At 37.6% G+C, this 24,273-nt stretch overlaps 1 protein-coding gene across 5 annotated transcripts in view; it reads left to right on the forward strand.

Moving 5' to 3' along the window:
- The first annotated feature begins 307 nt into the window (after positions 1–307).
- NOCT (nocturnin) overlaps positions 308–24,273 on the forward strand; it is a 28,766-nt gene continuing 4,800 nt past the window's right edge. Inside the window, exon 1 of one of the 5 annotated variants that reach the window (XM_053703669.1) lies at positions 308–800. In XM_053703669.1, the coding sequence (XP_053559644.1) occupies positions 527–800 (274 nt within the window). In that variant the 5' untranslated portion in view covers positions 308–526. Of the gene's footprint in view, positions 801–8,806; positions 8,829–20,472; positions 20,620–20,977; positions 21,230–22,778; positions 22,936–24,273 lie in introns of those variants that run through there. The other 4 variants (XM_053703672.1, XM_053703671.1, XM_053703670.1 and 1 more) reach the window with 4 other exon arrangements.

Below are 24,273 nucleotides of genomic sequence, written 5' to 3' on the forward strand. Positions count from 1 at the left end.
CATTCTCCTCCTACACAGGGAAACCCTATTTCCAGAGCAATTCTTTTTTTAGTAGTAGGGGAGGTTGACCTTCAAGATCAGAAGCGCATTATCTGTATCCACATATTTATATCAGTCATATAAGTAAAATGTATATTTATTAAATATGTATGGAAATTGCATTGCTGTAAAGTAATCTCTGTTATTAATAAATATGTATATATACATTTATTTAATATAAGACACCCCCGGAAGTGAATGAGCGCTTCCTGTATGGATTTTTCACGTCACCAGCTGATGTAACCTATTACTCACTAGTCGGCATTAAGTCAGTCAGATGCTAGAAAGCCGGTAAATGAAATAGTCACGTTTGTGCTAGTGTAGAACTGGTGTAGTCTATATTTATTTATTGGCGTAAATACATTTTCCTGCTATAGGAACAAGTATAAAATATAGTATTTACTATCATATTTAAAGCTTCTATAGTGCATCGTTACGATATAAGAGAGTATAGAAGAAACCCCGGATCTGTGTTGTGAGTCACGGAATGTATCAGAGCCCAGCAGGAAGGCTGTGCTCGGCGCTGAGAGACGTGTCTGCGTTGTGTGCCTCCTCCCTGCGGCAACAGCCGCACCACTCTCCGGTAAGGAGGAGGGCTGTCTCCCCGCCAGTGCTCAGTTCTTTAGCTGGATTGGGCTGCTGCCATAGTTTAGCGGGCTGGATCGGAGACGGACCGGCAAAAGCGGTTCCGAACAGTGGGACAGTAAAAACTGCGGCGCCCTCAGCATCGGGGACCGCAGCCAGATCGGCTTCTAGAACAGGTGAGTGAATTGTTCCTATCTGCATGTGTTAGTGACACATTATAGGGTTCTAAGCAGGAGCACAGTAATGTCTTGCTGTGTCAGTGCTCATGTTATGTAATGCGGGGGTTACAGAAAAAAAGGTTAACCCTTTTGGTTGCCACTGGCCTATAATTCATTCCATTATAGTTTAAATACTAGAAGAATTGTTCGCTACCTGTTCTGACTTGCAACAAAGCATCTGATCTGGCTGTTGTTAAAAGGTAATGTGTAACAGTGTGTGCTCATGTTGTGACAATATGTCACTGCTTCTTGTATACACAATACGGATTTATCCTCTAAATTATATATACCTGTCTGACTGTATATACTGCAATATCACCACAGTCATTTGAGGGTCATAATTCTTGAACATTTATGACATAACCAGTTGGATTAAATTAATGTGGGAAAACCATTTGTTGTTAACCCCTTAAATGCCAGAGGGCTGCAGCAATTTAATAATTTAATAAGCAATTTAATAATAAGACATTTCAACAAATAAGGGGCTTGAACATTTTATTATTACAGTACTTAGGCCACTCCATACTCGCCATATACAGCCAATTCTGAGCTGAACAGAGCTATTGATTGGCAGCTATGCACATATGTCATCCCTGATTGGTTCAATTTTTAAACCGCTTTCCAATTTCTATTATCAAATTTTCTTGTTCTTTGTGGAAAAGCAGGAAGGTAGGCTCATGAGTGTGCACGTGTCTGCAGCAGTTTTGCAACAATGTTATACATTAGAAAGAGCACTAGATGGCAGCATTATTTCCTGTCATGTAGTGCCTAAAGCGTGTGCATGTATGCTACCTACCTAGGTATCTCTTCATCAAAGAATACCATGAGAATGAAGCAAATTTGATAACAGAAGTAAATTAGAAACTTTTTTTTAATTGTTTTCTTTATCAGAATAATAAAAACATTTTTGGGTTTCATGTCCCTTTTAATTAAGTGTTTAACCTCTTTTCAAGTTCATTAAATAGTGCAATAATAAAATACTTAACACATTAGAGCATGGTCCACTACAGTCGGATATGCTTTACTTCCCTTGTCTGTGTTTAAAGTGATGGTAAATTTTCAATATCTGGGAAATATATTATTAATCCTCAGTTCTTTCTAACCAAAGTCGCTTTGTTTATTCCTTATTTATTTGATTCTTTTCTATAATAAATCATGTATTACTCCCAGAGCGTTATCGCTCCTTCCTCCGCCCCTGTCATTACTTCCTGTTATTTTCTATAGCCGGACAGAAAGCAGAACCACCCGTCGCGACGTCATAGTATTGGAATCCAAATCTTCAACTCTAGCTATGCGCATGCGTTTCAAATACGTTATTCTACGGTCTCATCGTTCCAATGTCTAGCGCATGCGCATTGTTAACTTAGGGCGTGTTTGATGATATCAGTGTCGCTGACTGGCCTGGGCTGTTATTGGTATGTTAAAACACGTGGGATTAATAAATCAATGGCGGCCGTGGTACGGGAGGAGGAAAGTATGTTAAAATTCTGTTATTTCGGATAAAAAAATTAAATAAAACGAGTGGTTTGCATGTTTTCATGAATGAAAGTCTACTTATTTTTTTAATTTTCATAAGAATACAAGTTTTAAGTCGGGTAAGTTTACCATCACTTTAAAGGGACATGAAACCCAAAAATGTTCTTGATTCAGACAAAGCATGCAATTTTAAACAACTTTCTAATTTACTACTATTTTTAAATATCCTTTGTTCTCCAGCTATCTTTTGTTGAAAAGCAGGAACATAAGCTCAGGAGGCTGTACGTGTCTGGATTACTATATGGCAGCGGTTGTGCAAGAATTATTAATTTGCAAGAGCACTAGATGGCAGCAATATTTCCTGCAATGTAGTGCTCTAGACACCTATCTAGGTGTCTTTTCAACAAAGAATACCATGGGAACAAAGCAAATTTGATAATAGAAGTAAATTGTATGCTCTGTCTGAATCACAAAATAATATTTTTGGGTTTCATATCCCTTTAAACAAAAATCTCTCTAGAAAGGGGGCAAGTAGTGTGGCCTGGAAGAAAGCACCCAGGGGGTGCAGAAATATTGTTTATACAACAATTGAATGCAATACTGCAATGCCTTAAAGGATTACTGCAATGCCTTAAAGGATTACTGTAAAAAAAAAAATGCAATTATCAATATTAAATTAAGAAAATTCACTTACTGTGAATGTTGAACGATCCGTGTAGACTATTAAACGTTTATAAACTTTTTATCCTGACGTCATGAATGATAACCCACTAATATGGGCTGTGCACTCGTTCCTTCCGCCAATCGGTGGCCGTTTCTTTGCATATTATTAAAATAATAATGCTTCATCTTGCGCATGCACATTAAGTCCTGTGAGATCGCGCATGTGCTTAAGCCCATATTACCTACAACCAAGTCTCCTACATTCAACAGCTATCCAGCGAGTGATGTATGTGCAAGCTTGCGCATGCGCATCATAGCTAAGTGCCACCATATCCTAACCTGGGTTATCAGCCCAGGCTGGACAGCTTGAAAAGGTACCCATGGAGTGGATTTGGAAAATGGGAAAAAAAAATAAACAAAGATTACGGCAAAACGGTAAATATTTGAAAATAACAGTGCATTGAAAAAGGTACTGTTTCACAACGTTTATTTGGCATATGGAAAGGTTTTTTTTTTTGTTTTTTTTTTAGTACAGTGTCCCTTTAAAAGCAGTTGCATTCTTATTTCGATTAGGGTGACTTAAAGTCTTTTTGCAATATACTTAACTCTTACTACAAGCGTGTTTAACCCCTTAATGACCGCAGCACTTTTCCATTTTCTGTCCGTTTGGGACCAAGGCTATTTTTACATTTATGCGGTGTTTGTGTTTAGCTGTAATTTTCCTCTTACTCATTTACTGTACCCACACATATTTTATACCGTTTTTCTCACCATTAAATGGACTTTCTAAAGATACCATTATTTTCATCATATCTTATAATTTACTATAAAAAACATTATAAAATATAAGGAAAAAATTGAAAAAAACACACTTTTTCTTACTTTGACCCCCAAAATCTGTTACACATCTACAACCACCAAAAAACACCCATGCTAAATAGTTTCTAAATTTTGTCCTGAGTTTAGAAATACCCAATGTTTACATGTTCTTTGCTTTTTTTGCAAGTTATAGGGCCATAAATACAAGTAGCACTTTGCTATTTCAAAACCACTTTTTTTCAAAATTAGCGCTAGTTACATTGGAACACTAATATCTTTCAGGAATCCCTGAATATCCATTGACATGTATATATTTTTTTTTAGAAGACATCTCAAAGTATTGATCTAGGCCCATTTTGGTATATTTCATGCCACCATTTCACCGCCAAATGCGATCAAATAAAAAAAAATTGTTCACTTTTTCACAATTTTTTTCACAAACTTTAGGTTTCTCACTGAAATTATTTACAAACAACTTATGCAATTATAGCATAAATGGTTGTAAATGCTTCTCTGGGATCCGCTTTGTTCAGAAATAGCAGACATATATGGCTTTGGCTTTGCTTTTTGGTAATTAGAAGGCTGCTAAATGCCACTGCGCACAATACGTGTATTATGCCCAGCAGTGAAGGGGTTAATTAGGGAGCTTCTAGGGTTAATTTTAGCTGTAGTGTAGTAGACAACCCCAAGTATTGATCTAGGCCCATTTTGGTATATTTTATGCCACCATTTCACCGCCAAATGCGATCAAATTAAAAAAAACGTTAATTTTTTCACAATTTTAGGTTTCTCACTGAAATTATTTACAAACAGCTTGTGCAATTATGGCACAAATGGTTGTAAATGCTTCTCTGGGATGTCCTTTGTTCAGAAATAGCAGACATGTATGACTTTGGCGTTGCTTTTTGGTAATTAGAAAGTCGCTAAATGCTGCTGCGCATCACACGTGTATTATGGCTAGCAGTGAAGGGGTTAATTAGGTAGTTTGTAGGGAGCTTGCAGGGTTAATTTTAGCTTTAGTGTAGATATCAGCCTCCCACCTGACACATCCCACCCCCTGATCCTTCCCTCCCCCACCCCACAATTGTCCCCGCCATCTTAAGTACTGGCAGAAAGTCTGCCAGTACTAAAATAAAAGTTTTTTTTTTGTTTTTTTAAAGAAAAAAAAAAAAAAGCATATTTACATATGCTGTGTTTAGGATCCCCCCAACCTCCCTGATCCCCCCCCCAAAACAGCTCTCTAAGCCTCCCCCTCTGCCTTATTGGGGGCCATCTTGGGTACTGGCAGCTGTCTGCCAGTACCCAGTTTGCACACAAACAAATGTTTATTTTTCTTTATCTTTTTCTGTAGTGTAGCTTCCCACCCCCCACGGACCAACCCCCACCACATAAATGACACCTAAAGTTTTTTTTTTTTTACATTCTAGGTCCCACTTTTATTTTGTTTTGGGACACATTTTTCTGTAGTGTAGCGGTTCCCACCCGCCCCCTCGTGCACGTGCGCGCACCCCCGGACTCCCCCGCCCACGATCCCGCCCCCCTCCACATGACCAGGGCCATCGATGGCCGCCACCCACCTCCCACACCGGCTCCCACCCACCAACGATACCGGCCATCGATGTCCGGTGCAGAGAGGGCCACAGAGTGGCTCTCTCTGCATCGGATGGCCGTAGAAGGTTATTGCAGGATGCCTCCATATCGAGGCATCACTGCAATAACCGGAAAGCAGCTGGAAGCGAGCAGGATCGCTTCCAGCTGCTTTCCACACCGAGGACATGCAGGGTACGTTCTCAGGCGTTAACTGCCTTTTTTCTGAGGACGTACCCTGCACGTCCTCGGTCATTAAGGGGTTAATTTATTACAGTTTTTCTTGCAGCTACGCACATATCCTATAAGTGCCTGTGCAGCAGAATGCAAACATCACAACTTCTAAGAGAATTAGTTGTGGCTTGTTGGACACAAGCAATACACACCACCTTCAGTTCTCTGAGCTTTGAATACTGGTGTACGGCCCTCACAGGATATGTGCATATGCCGCAGAAAACCAGTAATACTAGAAGCATTTTTGCTAATGGGAGTATATCGCAAAAATGCTTCTATTTCTAATTGAAATACATTTTTGCACATTTTAATTTTGACCTTTTTTATCCTTTTTTAATATGACACTTTTCTATATTTGCATGTGTTTGATGTGAGTACCTGTTCACAGCAGGGACGACCGATTACACCCATATCTGCTGCCTAAAAATGCATTGCAAAGGAAAAAGAAAAAGAGAGTCAAACTGGGTCATTATTATAATTTGACATACATTTATTTAGACAGTGACTTATATCACCTCAAATGCAGTGTTCTCCACATAAAGTTTTGCCCACCAGGTGACTTAAGTGGTGCACCTGCTATAAAGGTCCTGGGCAGAACACTGAAATTGATTAAATCAAACCAATGGGTTTTAATAAATTGATCAGATAACCATTATAAGGGACATGAAACCCAAGTTTTTTGTTTTTTTCTTTCATGAGTCATATAGAGCTTGCAGTTTTAAATAACTTTATAATTTGATTCTATTTTTGCTTTCTTTATATCCTTTGTTGAAAATAATACATAGGTAGGCTCAGAAGCTGCTGATTGGTGGTAGCACATATATGCCTCTTGCCATTGGCTTTCAGCTAGCTTTCAGTACTAGTGAATTACTGCACCTTCAACAAAGGATACCAACAGAATGAATCAAATTTGGTAGTAGAAGTAAATTGAAAACCTGTTTAAAATTGTATGTTGTATCTGGATCATGAAAGAAAAAGTTAGGCTTTCATGTCCCTTTTAATTAATAATTCCTTGTCTTTTTATTATCAATGCATTAAAGGTGTTTTAGCAAAAAAAAATCAAACATTCTGTGTGATTTATTTTGGCTAAATATGCATCATTAACTGAGCCTCCTAATTCTACTGTACTGAGGCCTTTTTGTTCCTTCTCCCCTTTAGAGTTATGCATCCTACAGTGAGGGAGGGCATCAGCCAAGCAGTGCTGTGTTGTACCTGGTCTGAGCATCCTGTGTTTGCTGCAGAGAGCAAGTCTGTGTAAAGAAAACAGCAGATTGAGGAAGTGTAGGGTTAGAAGGCTCAGCTACGATAAATTCCCATAGTAAACTTAAAACCAGCAAAATGGTTTATTCTTGCTAAAAACATCCTTGGTTTTTTCAGTACAATTAGTTGATAACTTTGTGTATCACGTCTGTATCCCTTTACTTATATTTGATTATTGCAATTACACAATATTGGCAATGTGTGCTTCCAATTCTACCAACCTCATCAGCATTGTAACCTGCAGTGTTTCACAATGTCAGTCCTTGAGGCACACTAACAGGCCAGATTTTTAGGCTATCTGAACTGCACAAGTGAAATATTCAGCTGATCAGTAACCATGGTTATACCCTGCAGTCACCCAAGTTGTAATCCTTAAAATCTGGTTTGCCCTCAGGACTGGAATTGAGAAATACTGTGTTAGAACATTCTCTTATTGCTCTATTGCTTGCATATAACTTTGTTTAGCCCATGCAAACGAGGTTAAGCACATAGTTGGCTTCTGAGCAGCAATATACCTAGCTGAATACATCTGGTAAGCCAGTGACAAATGGCATATGTGCGTAGCCAGCAATCACCAGCTATACCTCTAAGTAGTGTATTGCTGTCTGTTTTTCAACAAAGGATATAAAGAGAAGGAAGTAAATTTGTTAAAATAAGTAAACTAAAAAGTCTATTAAAATTGCATACTCTATATGAACCATGAATATTTAATGGGACATGAACCCCAACTTTTTTATTTAAAGATTTCAGATAGAGGGTGTAATTTTAAACAACTTTCCAATTAATTTCTGTCATCTTATTTAATTTATTCTCTTAGAATCCTTTGTTGAAAAGCACTACATATATGCATCTTGTCATTGGCTCATCCAATGTGTTCATTTTGCTCCCAGTAGTGCATTGCTGCTCCTTCAATAAAGGATACCAAAATAACAAAGCATATTTGATAATAGAAGTAAATTGGAAGGCTGTTTAAAATTGTATGGTCTTTGTGAATTGTGAAAGAAAATGTTTGGATTTTATGTCCCTTTAAAGGGATATGAAACCCACATTTTGTATTTCATAATTCAGATAGAGCAGCAACTTTCTAATTTACTCCTATTATCAATTTAAGTTTGAGGCTACATTTAGCCACCAATCTGCAAGCGCTACCCAGGTGCAGAACCAAAAATGGGCTGTCTCCTAAGCTTACATTCCTGCTTTTCAAATAAAGATACCAAGAGAACAAAGAAAAATGATAATAGGAGTAAATTAGAAAGTTATAACAAAATAGGTGTGCACTAAATTATTTTAAAACTATTTTAAAGTCCATCTGCAGTGCATACAGTCTAATTAGATTTAAATAAAATAAGTAGAGAGAGATGAAAAGAATGACACAGGCAGCACTTGCAGTGAAAAAATATATCAGTCTAATTTTATTTAAACCTCATAACAAACCGGTGGGACCAAACTTGGTCTATTTCTGTAAAACATTTTTAAAGAACACTATAGGAAATACAGTACTGTATTATAAATGATATATGGCACAAAAGGTACAATGTCTTAAGTGCCAAAGCACGCTCTCTCATACAGATTGTCTGTAGCGGACAGTCCATATATAACAAACAGTGGATGAAATGACAATGGAATGACATCTTCCAGTTTAACTTGGGTAGTGTGATCAGTGAAACTGTCACAAGTTATCCACTAATAAATTATGTGCACACTGTAGCTTTAAAATCGCCATTTTGGAAAAATGTGTGGATAATCACTTTTGAAACACCGCTCTGAGCCTGTGGGAAGCTGTACTTGTGTGCTGGGCTTGTGATTGCTGAGGTCTTTGTCGGCTGGACGTTGTGGTAGCAGGTCCCAGAGGGGAATCTCCTATTTGCAAGGAGACCTGTGAGAACAATCAAAGCAGCAGAACACTTTCTACACTGGAGCAGCGATAAGGATCTGTATACTATTGAAGTCAGTATTGCTTACAAGGAATGCCTTTTTCCCAAAATGTTGTTTTTTAAAGCTACAGTGTGCACATCATTTATAAGTGGATAACTTGTGACAGTTTCATTAATCACACTATCTACGTTAAACTGGATGTGGAAGGAGAGGGTGTTGTACACACTGAGATGTCATTCTCATCACCATCATTCCATTGTCATTTCATCCACTGTGTTTGTTATATATGGACTGTAAGCTACAGACAATCTGAGAGAGCGTGCTTTGGCACTTAAGTGCTCTCATTTTGCCTGAGCTTTGATATACACTATTTATGTGACATTGTACCATTTGTGCCATATATCATTTATAATACAGTACTGTATTTCCTATAGTGTTCTTTTAAAATGTTTTACAGAAATAGACCAAGTTTGGTCCTACCAGTGTGTTATGAGGTTTAAATAAAATTAGACTGATATATTTCTATCTGAATCATTAAAGACAAAGTTTGGGTTTCATATGCCTTTAATTACTTGATTATTTTTCATACTACAAAATGTATATCAGACAAGCTAAAAGAGTTGTAATGCTGATCCCACTTAATCAATTTCTGGCACATTAGAACAAAAAGTTCCTTTACATTTACAATGTTAAAATTGCAATGATCCTTATGTCCTTTTAGAGTCTTTCACTCTAACTGCAAGGCATTATGATTAATCATAAAACTGAGACATCATAAATTAATGAAGTAACACAAGATAATAATTACTGGTTGTTCAATCCAAGTATGCATTCCCCAAAGCCTTCTAGAGAAATATGCTGCCTACAGATTCCTCATTTTAGAAGACCTAATCTGACACGCAGACATCAAACAATGTGCTCTGAATGTCATGTGAACAACATATTTAACACCATCGGAAATATTCCATACGTGTTTTGTCATGTGCAGTTGTTTCCTCTTCACAAAGATGAACATTAAACATTGTGGCCCTATACCAGCAGTGTTTTGTTTGTGTTTTACAAGTTTGCTCAGTTAGTCTTCTTCAGGATTGGTCAGTACAAAAACATTGTGCTAGAGGCACATGGCATTAAATGGATGTGAAACCAAACATTGTTATTTCATGATTCAGAGTGTGTATTCACTTTTTTTTGCCTTTAAAGGGACAGTCAATACGATGTTTGTTTTCTTAAAGGGACACTCAAGTCAAAATTAAACTTTCATTATTCAGATAGAGCATGCGATTTTAAACAACTTTCCAATTTACTTCCATTAACAAAATGTGCACAGTCTTTTTATATTTAAACTTTTTGAGTCACCAGCTCCTACTGAGCATGTGCAGAATAAACGTGCATGCATTTGTGATTGGCTGATGGCTGTCACAAGGTACAGGGGGAGTGGAAATAGACATAACTTTTAAAATTGTCTGAAAAAAAAATCTACTAATTTTGAAGTTAAAACATAGTGCTATTTCATTGTCTTGTTACCTTGTATTTGTTGATTACGCAAATCTACTGTGTTGACTGGTCCTTTAAAAGATAGATAATCCCTTAATTACCCATTCCCCAGTTTAATAATACATGTTTTACCTCTGTAATTACCTTGTAGCTAAGCCTCCGCAGACTGCCCCCTTATTTCAGTTCTTTTGACACATTTTAGCTAATCAGTGCTCACTCCACAGTAAATTCACGTGTAAGAGCTCAATATTGTTATCTATATGAAACAAATGAACTAATGCCCTCTAGTGGTGAAAAACATTCAAAGGGCATTTAGATTAGAGGCGGCCTTCAAGGTCTAAGAAATTAGCATATGAACCTCCTAGGTTTAGCTTTCAACTAAGAATACCAAGAGAACAAAGCAAAATTGGTGATAAAAGTAAATTAGAAAGTTGTTTAAAATTACGTGCCCTTTTTGAATCATGGAAGTTTTTTTTGTTGTTTTTTTGGACTTGACTATTCCTTTAAGTAACCTGTAGTAAGGATTCGCACAGGTTCACTTTTTGTTTTCATCTGTGTAGCTTTTGCCAGTGCTCAAATCTTAACCGTGAATTCTACACCCTGTGATATACTTAATACTATAATAGTGTGGTAGAATATGAAAGGTTATGGTAGGGCATGAGAAAGCTCCACGAGCCATTGTTGCTAAAATGTTACATCTCTTACAGCTCTTAACTTTTGGAGTTTCGTGTCTGTTTATAATATGTAAGTTAACTGCATAAACATGCAAGGCAAAGTACAAGGATTAAATCAAAATACAGAGCAAGAATGATCCATATCCAGCAAGCATGAGTTATTTTTGTTACAAATGGGAAGAGGTAGAGCGATTTGTTCTAATGTATACCCCAGCTTGATACTCCTAGAGTCCTTTGCCTGGCAGTGTCACCAATAGCATATGAACTCAGTATTCCCAGCCCACAAACATATATCTGCATAAGCTGCCACTTTGGGGTTGATTTATCAAGCTACAGGGGCATACATATGCGCCCTTGTCCGCCGCAGCTTGGCTCTGCTCGAACAAATTCCGCTGGCAGAATTCAGCATTGCGCAAGAAAGCTATTTTGCGCTCTTGTGCAACACTGCCCCTTGCCCGCGTACAGCCAATCACGCGCGGGGAAGAGCTGTCAATCTCCCCGGTTGGACGAGACCGAGGAGATTGAAATTCTCCACCTAAGTGGTGGAGAAGAGTTAGGGAAGCAGCTGTCTGATGACCGCTGCTTCATAAATAACGGACTGCAGGTTCTCTTGTGAGAATGTGCAGACGAAGCCTTTGATAAATCGACCCCTTTATGTTCTCTGGGACGTTTTTCTATTGGTTATGCTGGGCAGTCAACTGAACACAACACTAAATGTAAAATGATAGCTTGTGCTGCAGTTTTATCATTTGGGTTGCCTGGAATGGGCCCTCTAAGAAAAGACTATGTAGCTGCCTACACTGTATAATAAGAAATTATACCCGGGTAGAGACTTGCATTAAAGGGACATGAAACCCTATTTTTTTTCTCTCTCATGGTTTAGATACAGAATGTGATTTTAGGCCGCTTTCCAATTTACTTCTATTACCTATTTTGCTTCCTTCTCTTAGTATCTTTTGTTTGAAGCAACATCAATGCACATGGGTGAGCCAATAATATGAGGCATACATGTAAAGCCACCAATCAGCAGCTCCTGAGCCTATCTAGATATGATTTTCAACATAGGATACTAAAAGAACAAAACTAATTAGATGATAGAAGTAACTTTGAAAGTTGTTAAAGATTGCATGCTTTCTCTAAAGCATGGGTTACATATCCCTTTAAGGAAGTTAGAATCCAGATTAAAAGCATTAAATTATTATAATTAATTTTCAGAGTGCCAAGAGATTCTGTAGCACTAATCACATGCATAATATGTAAAGGTAGCATTTAAAAGAGGGTCCTGCCATAAGTGGAACTGTTGTAAGTCACCTTACATGCTAAGGGGTTCAATGGGGTGACAAGAGGTGAGGAACGGAACAGTTCAGCTTCTCTAAAATCTTCCTTCTATACTTTAGCAGCAAATATATTAAAGGGAGAAGTATTGTAGAGTTTAAAAATATTTGCTTGCAAGATATGTTAAATTTACCATAGCAGCACACTAGCTAGGTTATCTTCAAAACTTGCATTGAGATGCAAAACTATTTTCCCTCTCATTTATTAGTGTTTATTATCCGTAATCCATTCCCTTCACAGTAGTCTAAAGCTGCCGTTTACCAGGTGTAGGTAGAATATAGTTTGGAAAGCTTTTTTGTCTGTTGCCTTGGAATAAAAGCTGCACGCTGGCTGCGCTTTGGAGCAGTACCCACTAGATGTCACTGCTTCCTCTCCCACAGTCACGCTGTCATGTGACCCAGAAGTTCATACTTGTCACCATTGCCGAGTCTAGCAGCGTTCTGTAGGTGGCGGATTTACTATACGGCTTTTTTCCAGGTGCGTATGTCAGCAAAGTCCCCTCCTACCCCGGACCGCATTTGTGTGTGCGCTAAGCAGAGAACTGTCAGATCTTTAATCGCATGTGGAATATGCTGGTTTCCTGGGTTATTAACCCACGGACGTGTTAAAATGTGCGATGCAGTATTTTGTATAGCGTCGTGTTCCCTCCTGACCCAAGGGCGAAAGGGTCATTCTGTCTGAGACGGCTTCTTCTCTTGGCTGTAACATAATTCCGAGTCACTCAGCCCTTTTTGGTGACTGTAGATAAACACCGGATTATTTTTAGAATGTTTCCATTACACTGCTTTGCTTGTACATATGTAACTCGTTTTATTTAGAATTTTAACATGGTAATACCAGTGTTTATTTTAGATTTTACTGAGCAGTTGGGTTAAAATGTATTGTTTTATACATTTCACTTGGCTGATTAGAGATTACACATTTTAGTGGACATCACCACAATATTACCTAATTTTAGCAGTGTGTTCTCTTTCATCCTAATAAACCACTCTATTTCCTTAACGGGATATGAAACCCAAACATTTTCTTATGTGATTCAGACAGAGCAATCCATTTAGAAAATATTCAAATTTACTTATTATTTACAGTTATCAAATTTGCTTCGTTCTCATGATATTCTGTGATGAAGAGATATCTAGTAAGGCATCTGGCGCACTACATGGCAGGAAATAGTGCTGCCATCTATTGCTCATGTAAATAGATACCATTGTAGCAAAACTGCTGCCATATAGTGCTATACAGAAATAGTCTGGCTCCTAAGCATACATCCCTCTTTTCAACAAAAGATAAGAGAATGAAGAAACATTTGTAATAGAAGTAAATTAGCACATGTAATTTTAAACAACTTTCTATCTGAATCATGAGAGAAAATTCGGGTAGTAGTTTCTTTTACCAGTATAATGTTGTAATCACTGATGACCTAATATGAACATTTTTGGTTTAATGTAACAAGACCTCATTTAAAAGTCACTTAGGACTTTGAGCATGGCTGTATGCCTGTACAATCAGTGTGTGTGTGTATAGGGGAATAATCCAGATTGCTTGTAAAACAGAAACAGCAAAGACACACGAAGGGCAGCCTAGTCAAAATTACACTTTCATGATTCAAATAGCTGCTATTGTAAACGTAGGTATTCTACAAAGATTAATATTTTATGGGAGAAGTGTTTATTTTTTACTAACTAGTAAAAGGGATGAGAATGTCCCTCACCATTAAAGGGACAGTCTACTCCAGAATCACATGGTTATATTAACCCCTTAATGACCACAGCACTTTTCCATTTTCTGTCCGTTTGGGACCAAGGCTATTTTTACATTTTTGAGGTGTTTGTGTTTAGCTGTCATTTTCCTCTTACTCATTTACTGTACCCACACATATTATATACAGTTTTTCTCGCCATTAAATGGACTTTCTAAAGATACCATTATTTTCATCATATCTTATAATTTACTATAAAAAAAATTATAAAATATGAGGAAAAAATGGAAAAAAACACACTTTTTCTAACTTTGACCCCCAAAATCTGTTACACATCTACAATCACCAAAAAACACTCATGCTAAATAGTTTCTAAATTTTGTCCTGAGTTTAGAAATACCCAATGTTTACATGTTCTTTGCTTTTTTTGTAAACTATAGGACCATAAATACAAGTAGCACTTTGCTATTTCCAAACCATTTCTTTTCAAAATTAGCGACAGTTACATTAGAACACTGATATCTTTCAGGAATCTCTGAATAGCCATTGACATGTGTATATATTTTTTTTTAGTAGACATCCCAAAGTATTGATCTAGGCCCATTTTGGTATATTTCATGCCACCATTTCACCGCCAAATGCAATCAAATACAAAAAATCGTTCACTTTTCACAATTTTGTTCACAAACTTTTGGTTTCTAACTTAAATTATTTACAAACAGCTTGTGCAATTATGGCATAAATGGTTGTAAATTCTTCTCTGAGATCCCCTTTGTTCAGAAATAGCAGACATATATGACTTTGGCGTTGCTTTTTGGTAATTAGAAGGCCGCTAAATGCCACTGCGCACCACACGTGTATTATGCCCAGCAGTGAAGGGGTTAATTAGGGAGCATGTAGGGAGCTTTTTGGGGTAGTTTTAGCTTTAGTGTAGTGTAGTAGACAACCCCAAGTATTGATCTAGGCCAATTTTGGTATATTTCATGCCACCATTTCACCGCCAAATGCGATCAAATTAAAAAAAAGTTAATTTTTTCTCAATTTTAGGTTTCTCACTGAAATTATTTACAAACAGCTTGTGCAATTATGGCACAAATGGTTGTAAATGCTTCTCTGGGATCCCCTTTGTTCAGAAATAGCAGACATATATGGCTTTGGCATTGCTTTTTGGTAATTAGAAGGCCTCTAAATGCCGGTGCGCATCACACGTGTATTATGGCTAGCAGTGAAGGGGTTAATTATGTAGCTTGCAGGGTTAATTTTAGCTTTAGTGTAGAGCTCAGCCTCCCACCTGAAACATCAGACCCCCTGATCCCTCCCAAACAGCTCTCTTCCCTCCCCCACCCCACAATTGTCCCCGCCATCTTAAGTACTGGCAGAAACTCTGCCAGTACTAAAATAAAAGGTATTTGGCCCTTTTTTAAAAATAAAAAAAAAGCATATTTACATATGCTTATGTGTAGGATCCCCCCTTAGACCCCAACCTCACTGATCCCCCACCAAACAGCTCTAACCCTTCCCCTCTGCCTTAATGGGCGCCATCTTGGGTACTGGCAGCTGCCAGTACCCAGTTTTGTAAAAAAAAAATGTGCCTTTTTTTTTTTAAATGCCCTTTTCTGTAGTGTAGCTTCTAACCCCCACCAAGACCAACCCCCAATCCCTTCCAGGTCCCTTAGATTACATTTTTAATAATTACATTTATTATTTTTTTTTAGCTTTTAACTTTTTTTTTTTTTTCTGTAGTGTAGCGGTTCCCACCCGCTCCCGCCCCGTGCACGCGCCCGCCCGCCACCCCCCATGCACGCGCGCGCCCCCGTAGATCCCGCCCCCGATCCCACCCCCCTCCACTTCACACAGAGCACCGATGGCCGCCCACCCGCCTCCCACGTAAGCTCCCACCCACCAACGATACCGGCCATCGATGTCCGGTGCAGAGAGGGCCACAGAGTGGCTCTCTCTGCATCGGATGGCCAAGGGGGGTTATTGCAGGATGCCTCCATATCGAGGCATCACTGCAATAACCGGAAAGCAGCTGGAAGCGAGCAGGATCGCTTCCAGCTGCTTTCCAGACCAAGGGCGTACGCCACACGTCCTCGGTCATTAAGTGTATTTTTTTTGAGGACGTGTGGCGTACGTCCTTGGTCCTTAAGGGGTTAATATACTATTTTACCTCTGTGATTACCCTGTATCTAAGCCTTTGCAGACTGCTCCTTTAGTTAAGCTTTTTTGACAGACTTGCATTTTAGCCAATCAGTACTGACTCATAAGTAACTCCACAGGCATGAGCACAATGTTATCTATGGCACACATGAACTAGCGTTGTCTAGCTGTTAAAAACTGTCAAAATGCAGAGGCAGCCTTCAAGGGCTTAGAACTTGGCATTCTTTGTGGAAAGATAAACCGAGGTAGGCTCATATGCTAAGAGATCAAAGCAAATTTGTTGATAACTGTAAATAGAAAAGTTTAAAATTTCTTGCCCTATCTGAATCATGAAAGTTTAATTTTGACTAGCCTGTCCCTTTAACCCACTGACAAATCTGGTAACCTACATAGGTGAATGCAATAAGAGGGGCTGGTACTCTCCAAGGAACATATAGTTCTTTTATCTTATGCTAAGGATAGCCAAAGCTGTTAGAAATTCATCTCTTCTATGTTTTTAGCATTTCCTGAAATTAGCTCCATGAGTTTGTCCAAGATAATCTCTTTTGCTTTGTATTTGCAGCTAATCCTTAGTGGAGCTTGCACACGCCCTGTTCTTGGGAAGCTGCCCATATTCTTAAAGGGACATAATACTCATATGATAAATCGCTTGAAAGTGATGCCGCGTAGCTGTAAAAAGCTAACCGGAAAATATCACCTAAGAATCTCTATGTAAAAAGGAAGATATTTTACCTCAATTTCCTCTGCTCACCAGAGTAAGTTCTGTGTAAAAAAGTTATACTACAGCTACTGTCTAGCTGCAGGTAAAAAAAGGGAACAAATGAACAGCAGCCAATCAGCAGTGCTGTGGTTATGAACTTATACTGTGATCTCATGAGATTTCACTTAAAGGGGTAGAAAAGTCAATATTAAACTTGCATGATTCAGATAGAGCATGTTATTTTAAGACACTTTTAAATTAACTTCTAATTTCAAATGTTCTTTGTTCTCTTAGTATCTCTTGTTAAAAAAGAATACAAACATATCATACACCAGTGGGAGCTGCTGCTAATTGGTGCCTGCACACATTTGTCTCTCTTATGATTGGCTAACTAGATGTGTTCAGCTAGCTGCCAGTAGTGCAATGCTGTTGCTTCAGCAATGAATAACAAGATAATGTAGCAAATTTGATAATAGAAGTAAATTTTAAAGTTGTTTAAAATTGTATGTTCTATCTGAATCATAAATGAAAATGTGTGGGTTTACCATCACTTTAACTCTCATGAGATTTCATAGTAAACTTCCTTAAACTGAATAGGGAAATTAGTGTATGAGGCTCACTTCCTTGCAGGTCCCGGGACAGACATACTGATTTGCTGCTTAAAGGGACAGTCTAGGCCAAAATAAACTTTCATGATTCAGATAGAGCATGTAATTTTAAACAATTTTCCAATTTACTTTTATCACCAATTTTGCTTTGTTCTCTCGGTATTCTTAGTTGAAAGCTTAACCTAGGAGCTTCATATGCTAATTTCTTAGACCTTGAAGCCCACCTCTTTCAGATTGCATTTTAACAGTTTTTCACCACTAGAGGGCGTTAGTTCACGTATTTCATATAGATAACAATGTGCTCGTGCACGTGAAGTTATCTGGGAGCCATCACTGATTGGCTAGACTGCAAGTCTGTCAAAAGAAATTAAAAAAGGGGCAGTTTGCAGAGGCTTAGATACAAGATAATCACAGAGGTTAAATGTATATTATTATAACTGTGTTGGTTATGCAAAACTGGGGACTGGGTAATAAAGGGATTATCTATCTTTTAAAACAATGAAAATTCTGGTGTAGACTGTCCCTTTAAAGTTCTTTACAATGGGGTGTGAATACTTAGGACATTTTGAGGTAAAATATCTTTCTTTTTTACATAGAGATGTTCAGGTGATATTTTCTAGTCAGCTTTTTACAGCTATGCTGCATCACATTTTCAACATTTTGGGTATCATGGCCCTATAATTGTCCTTAGAATGCTGAGTTAGGTGTGAGATGAGTAACCCAATTTAGGCTGAGTATATCAGCAGATTTTGAATGTGATTATTTTTTTTTTTTAGGGAGTCTGCATTGGGCTAGAATAATCTTTCCAATGCCGCTTGTAGGTATTAGAGTAGGCTAGTGTTACGACTGTCTCAGAGCCAGATCTAAAGTATAATTTCACAAAAATAGCATATAGAGTACTACATTAATATAAATAAATATGGCTTTATATACATTGATAGGACATTAGATATCACATTGGAGAATGGAGATTCAGTGGTGCAATTCAGATACAATAAGAAGCAACTTTTTTGCATTATATAGGCCTTTGCAATTAGCCTTTATAAAATCTATCACTATTAGTGTGCAAACATGTTAAATTTGTGTGCAAATCACTTCCAATATGGCTGTATATGACTCCATTAAATGTGATCTGTAAGTTGTGTAATTGTTCACTTCTTTCGAATCAAAAGAATAAACGCTTTGTTTTCCGGGAAAAGCCTAATGTTGTTTAAAACCCACTCTGCCATTCCCTTACTGTATAGACCTACATCAACTGGCATTTCATAGGGAAACCCCCTTAGAATTGTAGATGTTCAAGTGAATTCTGACTGTGGATAATGACCTTTATCTTCTCCTTGCTGAAATTGTGAAAGTGCCAAATACTGTCACGTCATAGCTGTGTACTTTGGACAGGAAGCTATTTTAATTATTAGGTCTAAAGATAAGACTGTGCTTCAGCTCTGAACTGTATGTTCTCTGCTGTGAAGCGTTACACTGGAATACAGAGTAAATTAAAATGAAAGCTGGAGGAATGAACACATTTCCAGCTCTTGATTTTTTTTTTTTTACTCAAAAATTAGAGACATTCACTTGCCTATAGCGTGTTGTGTGACCATAGGACTCAAGATTTGTCCTTGACTTGTGAAGAAAAATGGAATAACAAAAATGTAACAGTCTGGATTCTCTAAGTATTAAAATAAATAGCCCTGAGATAAGGGGGCAGTCTGCAGAGTAATCAGAGGTTAAAATTATATTTAAAGGGAGACCGGAAACCCAACATTTTTCTTCATGATTTGGATAGAACATACACGTTTTAAACAACTTTCCAATTTACTTCTATTATCAAATTTGCTTCATTCTCTTGTTATGCTTTACTGAAGGAACAACATTGTTCTACTGGCAGCTAGCTGGATACATCTAGTTAGCCAATCACAAGAAACAAATGTTTGCAGGCACCAATCGGCAGCTCCAACTAGTGTAGGATATGTGCGTATCCTTTTTCAATAAGGGATACCAAGAGAGCGAAGCACATTTGAAAATAAGTTGAATTTCAAAGTGTCTAAAAATTACATGCTCTATCTGAATCATGCAAGTTTAACTTTGACTTTTCTTATTCCTTTAAACAGTAACAATTTTGGAGTAGACTGTCCTTATAAATTGCCACTGCCCATGAAATAAAGGTGTTCTTTGAGGCATGTAAACCTTAGCAATGGACACAATCAGAATCTTTTATAATAATCTATCATTTTTAAATGCATAAAATAAACTCCTTAATCCTATCGGCTGGAAGCACAGTGAATATATGTAAGAAAGTGATTGTGTGATTCATGCTGTTATGAATTTTCTGTGACACATACAACTCTGTTCATATCATGGCCCTACTCAGGTAGCACAAGAGAAGTATGTTTTTTGTTTGTTTGTTTGTTTTTTTGTCTGTGTGCTGCATTTGTCCAACTCGAATAAGCACACATACTATTTCAAAGATAGCTTTCTAAGCCTTTGGAGTAAATGATTCTCTGATTCAGAGAAAGTATCTTACAATTACTTTTCAAATTTAAATTATTTAACAAATAAACCCCAAATGTGACTTCATAAATGGTACATATAAGTAGGTTATAGTCTTTTGTTTTGGATAATGCAACATTTGATCCATTTTCAAGTTTTCTTATAAAGTACAGATTCTTATGTTGAGGGGGACAAAATGTTTTTTTTTTCTGTGGAGCCCTAGACTGCAGTGTGCTGCAAAAGGTCTCTACCACTCATTGAATAGTACTTTGCTACAAGCTGGGCTGTGCTATTCTGGGAGTATATAAAGGTTTTCCTCTTGCTCCTAAATATTTTTAAATAGATTCTATTTATATGTGTATATTACCCACTTAGCTGTTTAAAGGGACATTATACACTAGATTTTTCTTTGCATAACTGTTTTGTAGATGATCCATGTTTATAGCCCATACCGTGGTTTTTTTGTTTAGTTTTTTTTTTAATGGATAGTTTTTGCTTATTTTTAAATAACATTGCTCTGATTTTGAGACTCCTAACCAAGCCCCAAAGTTTTAGGAGAATACCAACGTATACCTACTCCAGCTTGCTCCTGTTTGTGTAAAGGGTCTTTTCATATGCAAAGGAAGGGAGAGGGGGAGTGACTATTCCCCACTTGCATTGGGTGTTCCAGTAACCTTTTAAACAGAGCTAAACTGGAAGCTTCTGAGTAAGTTTTTAAACGGTTTTATGCTGGATTTTTATATTGGTATCTGCATTTTATTCATTATAGTAGTGTCTATTACATGCAGTTATATGAAAATTGGTGGATACTATCCCTTTAATGCTGTGTTTGTTTGTTTTTTCTTTTAGTGTTGTGTATAATTTTGTTTCACCATTAGCAATAACTAGGATGTGGATTTGTGGCTTTAGTGTTTTGTAAGAATGTTTACACTGTGTGTTGCATCAGTTATTTATGTTGTTATTGCCTAAACTAATGCAGTGTGTGAGGTGACAGCCGTAGTTGTGTATAAAGATGTACCAATCCGCTTCATGTCCTTGGGTGTCAATGACGTGGCTGTGTTTAACTTTTATCTGTGGATCCGATGGGTTCAGACTGATTAAATCAGCACAAGAGATGTGCTAAAAACAGTTTGGCTGCATCAGCTTGCTCTAATTGTTGCTTGTAAATGAAGTGTTCTGTTACTGGGAAGACCGTTACTTGACCTGGTGTGAGGTGTTTGTCAGTTGCCTAAAGATCTATACAAACAGGATGGACATGCAGCTGGGAGATTCTGTTGCATGTATGCACAAAGGATACCATGCTTTGGCATCTGAAGGTAGAACAAATAATTTCTTAGCATGTTTAACTTCTATAGAATTTACTTAGAAGCAGTATTTAGAGTTGTGTAAAGAGAAACAAGGTGATAAAGTGTATTTATTCATGTTTATTTTTGATTACTAGTTGCCAGTATTATTCTTTATACTAGCACAATTATAAATAACCTTGTTTTGAGTATTTGCTGAGAAATAGAAGAGAGAGCTGCAGTACATTGGCAATTGAGGGTTTTAGAGCAAAGCTTGACATTTCCCTGAAATCAAGGAGCTCATTAGAAATTTACCCTGGGGATAATTTATATAATGTATGTAGAATTATCCTGAAAGTTATGAGCCAGAGGTAAAACTATAGTAGCCATGGATACCAGGAAGAGTGAAGCAATTTTCTATATTTTTATATAAGTAAAGCCCTGTTTGGCTAATATGGCTAATGAGATGTATAAAAAGGGCTTGATGAATTTGCAACACAAGGGTAAATATAAATATTTTTATATAAACCTTTTAAGTACGAATGTGTGTGAATCTCATTCAGCGTACAGCTTGCCATATGTTTGCATCACTGGAGCAGCTACTTCAGGGATCATATGTCTGTGGCAAGTGTCGGCATATTGTCTCTTTAGAAACTCATATTAGAGTTCTGGAGCAACTGATTGCAACACTGCATAAAATTCAGACACTTGAAAGGGAAATTGATATGTCTGAGCAGGTTGTTCATGGTTCTAGCAGTGGGAATGGAGAGGATTCAGATAGGGGGATTCCGGGAAGTAGCTGGGTCACAGAAGTGGAAGTAAAGGTAAGCGGAAGAGACCCCAACAGATTTGCCGGATTGAGTTAAGATGTTGGGGATATCAGTTCAGGTTTGGCAATGTCAGAGAGGGCTGTTCATGCCTAATATAATGAACAGTCCTTCAGTCATGGAAGAGGAGCATACTATAGTGAATAGTCCTTCAGTCATGGAAGAGGAGCATACTATAGTGAATAGTCCTTCAGTCATGGAAGAGGGACGTACAAGTCTGGGCCTGAAGCAGATGTTGGTTGTAGGAGACTCTATTTTAGGAAGGTTGATAGTGATTTGTTTTCCAGAACCCCTTTAAATAGAACAGTTTGTCTTCCAGGGGCTCCTTTAGACATATTGTGGAGCATATTGATTGTTAGAGGGATTTGGGTCTGATCCTGGAGTCATGGTGCATATTGGCACTAATAAAGGAATCGGCAGCAGATGGAGTGTCCTAAAAAAATGACTTCAGGGAGTTAAGTAGCAAGCTTAAAGCAAGGACCTCCAAGGTAATATTTTCAGAGATATTACCAGTGCCATGTGCTAACCCAGTAAGGCAAGGAGGAGCTAAGATCAGCTAATTTGTGGTTAAAAACATGGTGTAAAAATTTAGGGGTTTGTTTTTTTTTAGAGCACTGGGCTGACTTTTCACTTGGCTACTATTTGTACAGTAAGGATGGTTTGAAGCTGAATGACATGGGTGCAGGTGTGTTGGGGAAGAGGATGGTAGCACACGTAGATAATCTTTTAAACTAGGCAAAGGGGGGGGGGGGGTCAGTCCAAGCATAATAGAACAGACAGATCAGTCTGTGAATGTCACACCTAGAATATCTCAAGGAAGGGATGACAGAAGGGTACACTTAGGAAATGTCACATTAGAAAGTTTGGAGGAAAGTGCACCAAGTAGCAGCAGAAAGCACATGAAAATGAAATGTATGTCGGCAAATACAAGAAGGGTAAAATGCGGGAGCTCTTGGTTGCAGAAGAGGACTATGATGTTATCCGTATAACTGAAACCTTGTGGGATGATTCACATGACTGGGCAGTTAACTTACAGGGTTATACTTTATTTAGCAGGGACAGGAGTAATAAAAGGGGTGGAGGCTTCAGTGCATATTCAGAACTAGGACCCTCCTATGCACACATATGTTTAGATGGTACTTTACATGGCCATTAAAATAAATTTTTATGAATAAAAGGAATTGGGCATGACAACCTTTTTCACACACAAAAACCTAAAGGGACATGCCACCCACATTTTTTTCTTTTATGATTTAGACAGAGAATGCAATTTTAAACATCTTTCTAATTTACTTATATTATCTAAATTGTTTTATTCTCTTGATAGTCTTTGATGAAAAGCATATCTAGATATGCTCACTAGCTGCTGATTGGTTGCTGCACATAGAAGCATCGTGTGATTGGCTCACCATGTGCATTGATTTTTCTTCAACTAAGGATATTTAAAAAATGAAGCAAAATAAATAATGGAAGTAAATTGCAATGTTGTTTAAATTTCTATTCTCTATCTGAATCATGAAAGAGAGATTTTGGGTTTAGTGGCCCTTTAAAGCTGTTTAAATTTGATATTGAAGCGCACAGGAATAATGTGTTTTATACCCAGGGATACTTGGCTTTCTGGCTTATAACAACCCTCATGTGTCCGTTGTGGACATATATGCCTATTTTAAGCCATAATAATACTTTAGACTTATACAGGTGGCCCTCGTTTTACAACGGTTCAATTTACACCGTTTCAGAATAACAACCTTTTTTTCCAGTCATGTGACTGCTATTGAAAAGCATTGAGAAGCAGTGTATTTATTAAAATAGCCAGTAGGTGGAGCTGTCTGCTTGTGTTGCAGCAAAGCCAAGCAAGCTGAAATTGCTTGAGCAATCAAGCAGATTTTAAAGGAACAAGATCTTCCTTTCTATAAATCAGTCCAGATTGGAATGCATAGAAAGAACTGTTTGCAGAAAAATGCAAGTGAAGTCTGTGTTGTGTGATTATTTTATTAGGTTTATAATGCTGTTTAGCAAATGTTTTTGTTCATTTAACTTAGTTTAATTATATATTATGTGTTGTGTGATTATTTTATTAGGTTTATAATGCTGTTTAGCATTTAAAGTCTTCATTTCAAAGCTTTAAAAATAATGTATTAGGTGTTACTTACAACAATTTTGAGAGGGGCCTGGAACCTATCTCCCTCACTTCCCATTAACTTGCATTATAAACTGGGTTTCAATTTACAACAGTTTCGATTTACAACC

Source organism: Bombina bombina, chromosome 2 (assembly GCF_027579735.1).
Source record: "Bombina bombina isolate aBomBom1 chromosome 2, aBomBom1.pri, whole genome shotgun sequence".
In the NCBI taxonomy this organism is placed as follows: domain Eukaryota; kingdom Metazoa; phylum Chordata; class Amphibia; order Anura; family Bombinatoridae; genus Bombina; species Bombina bombina.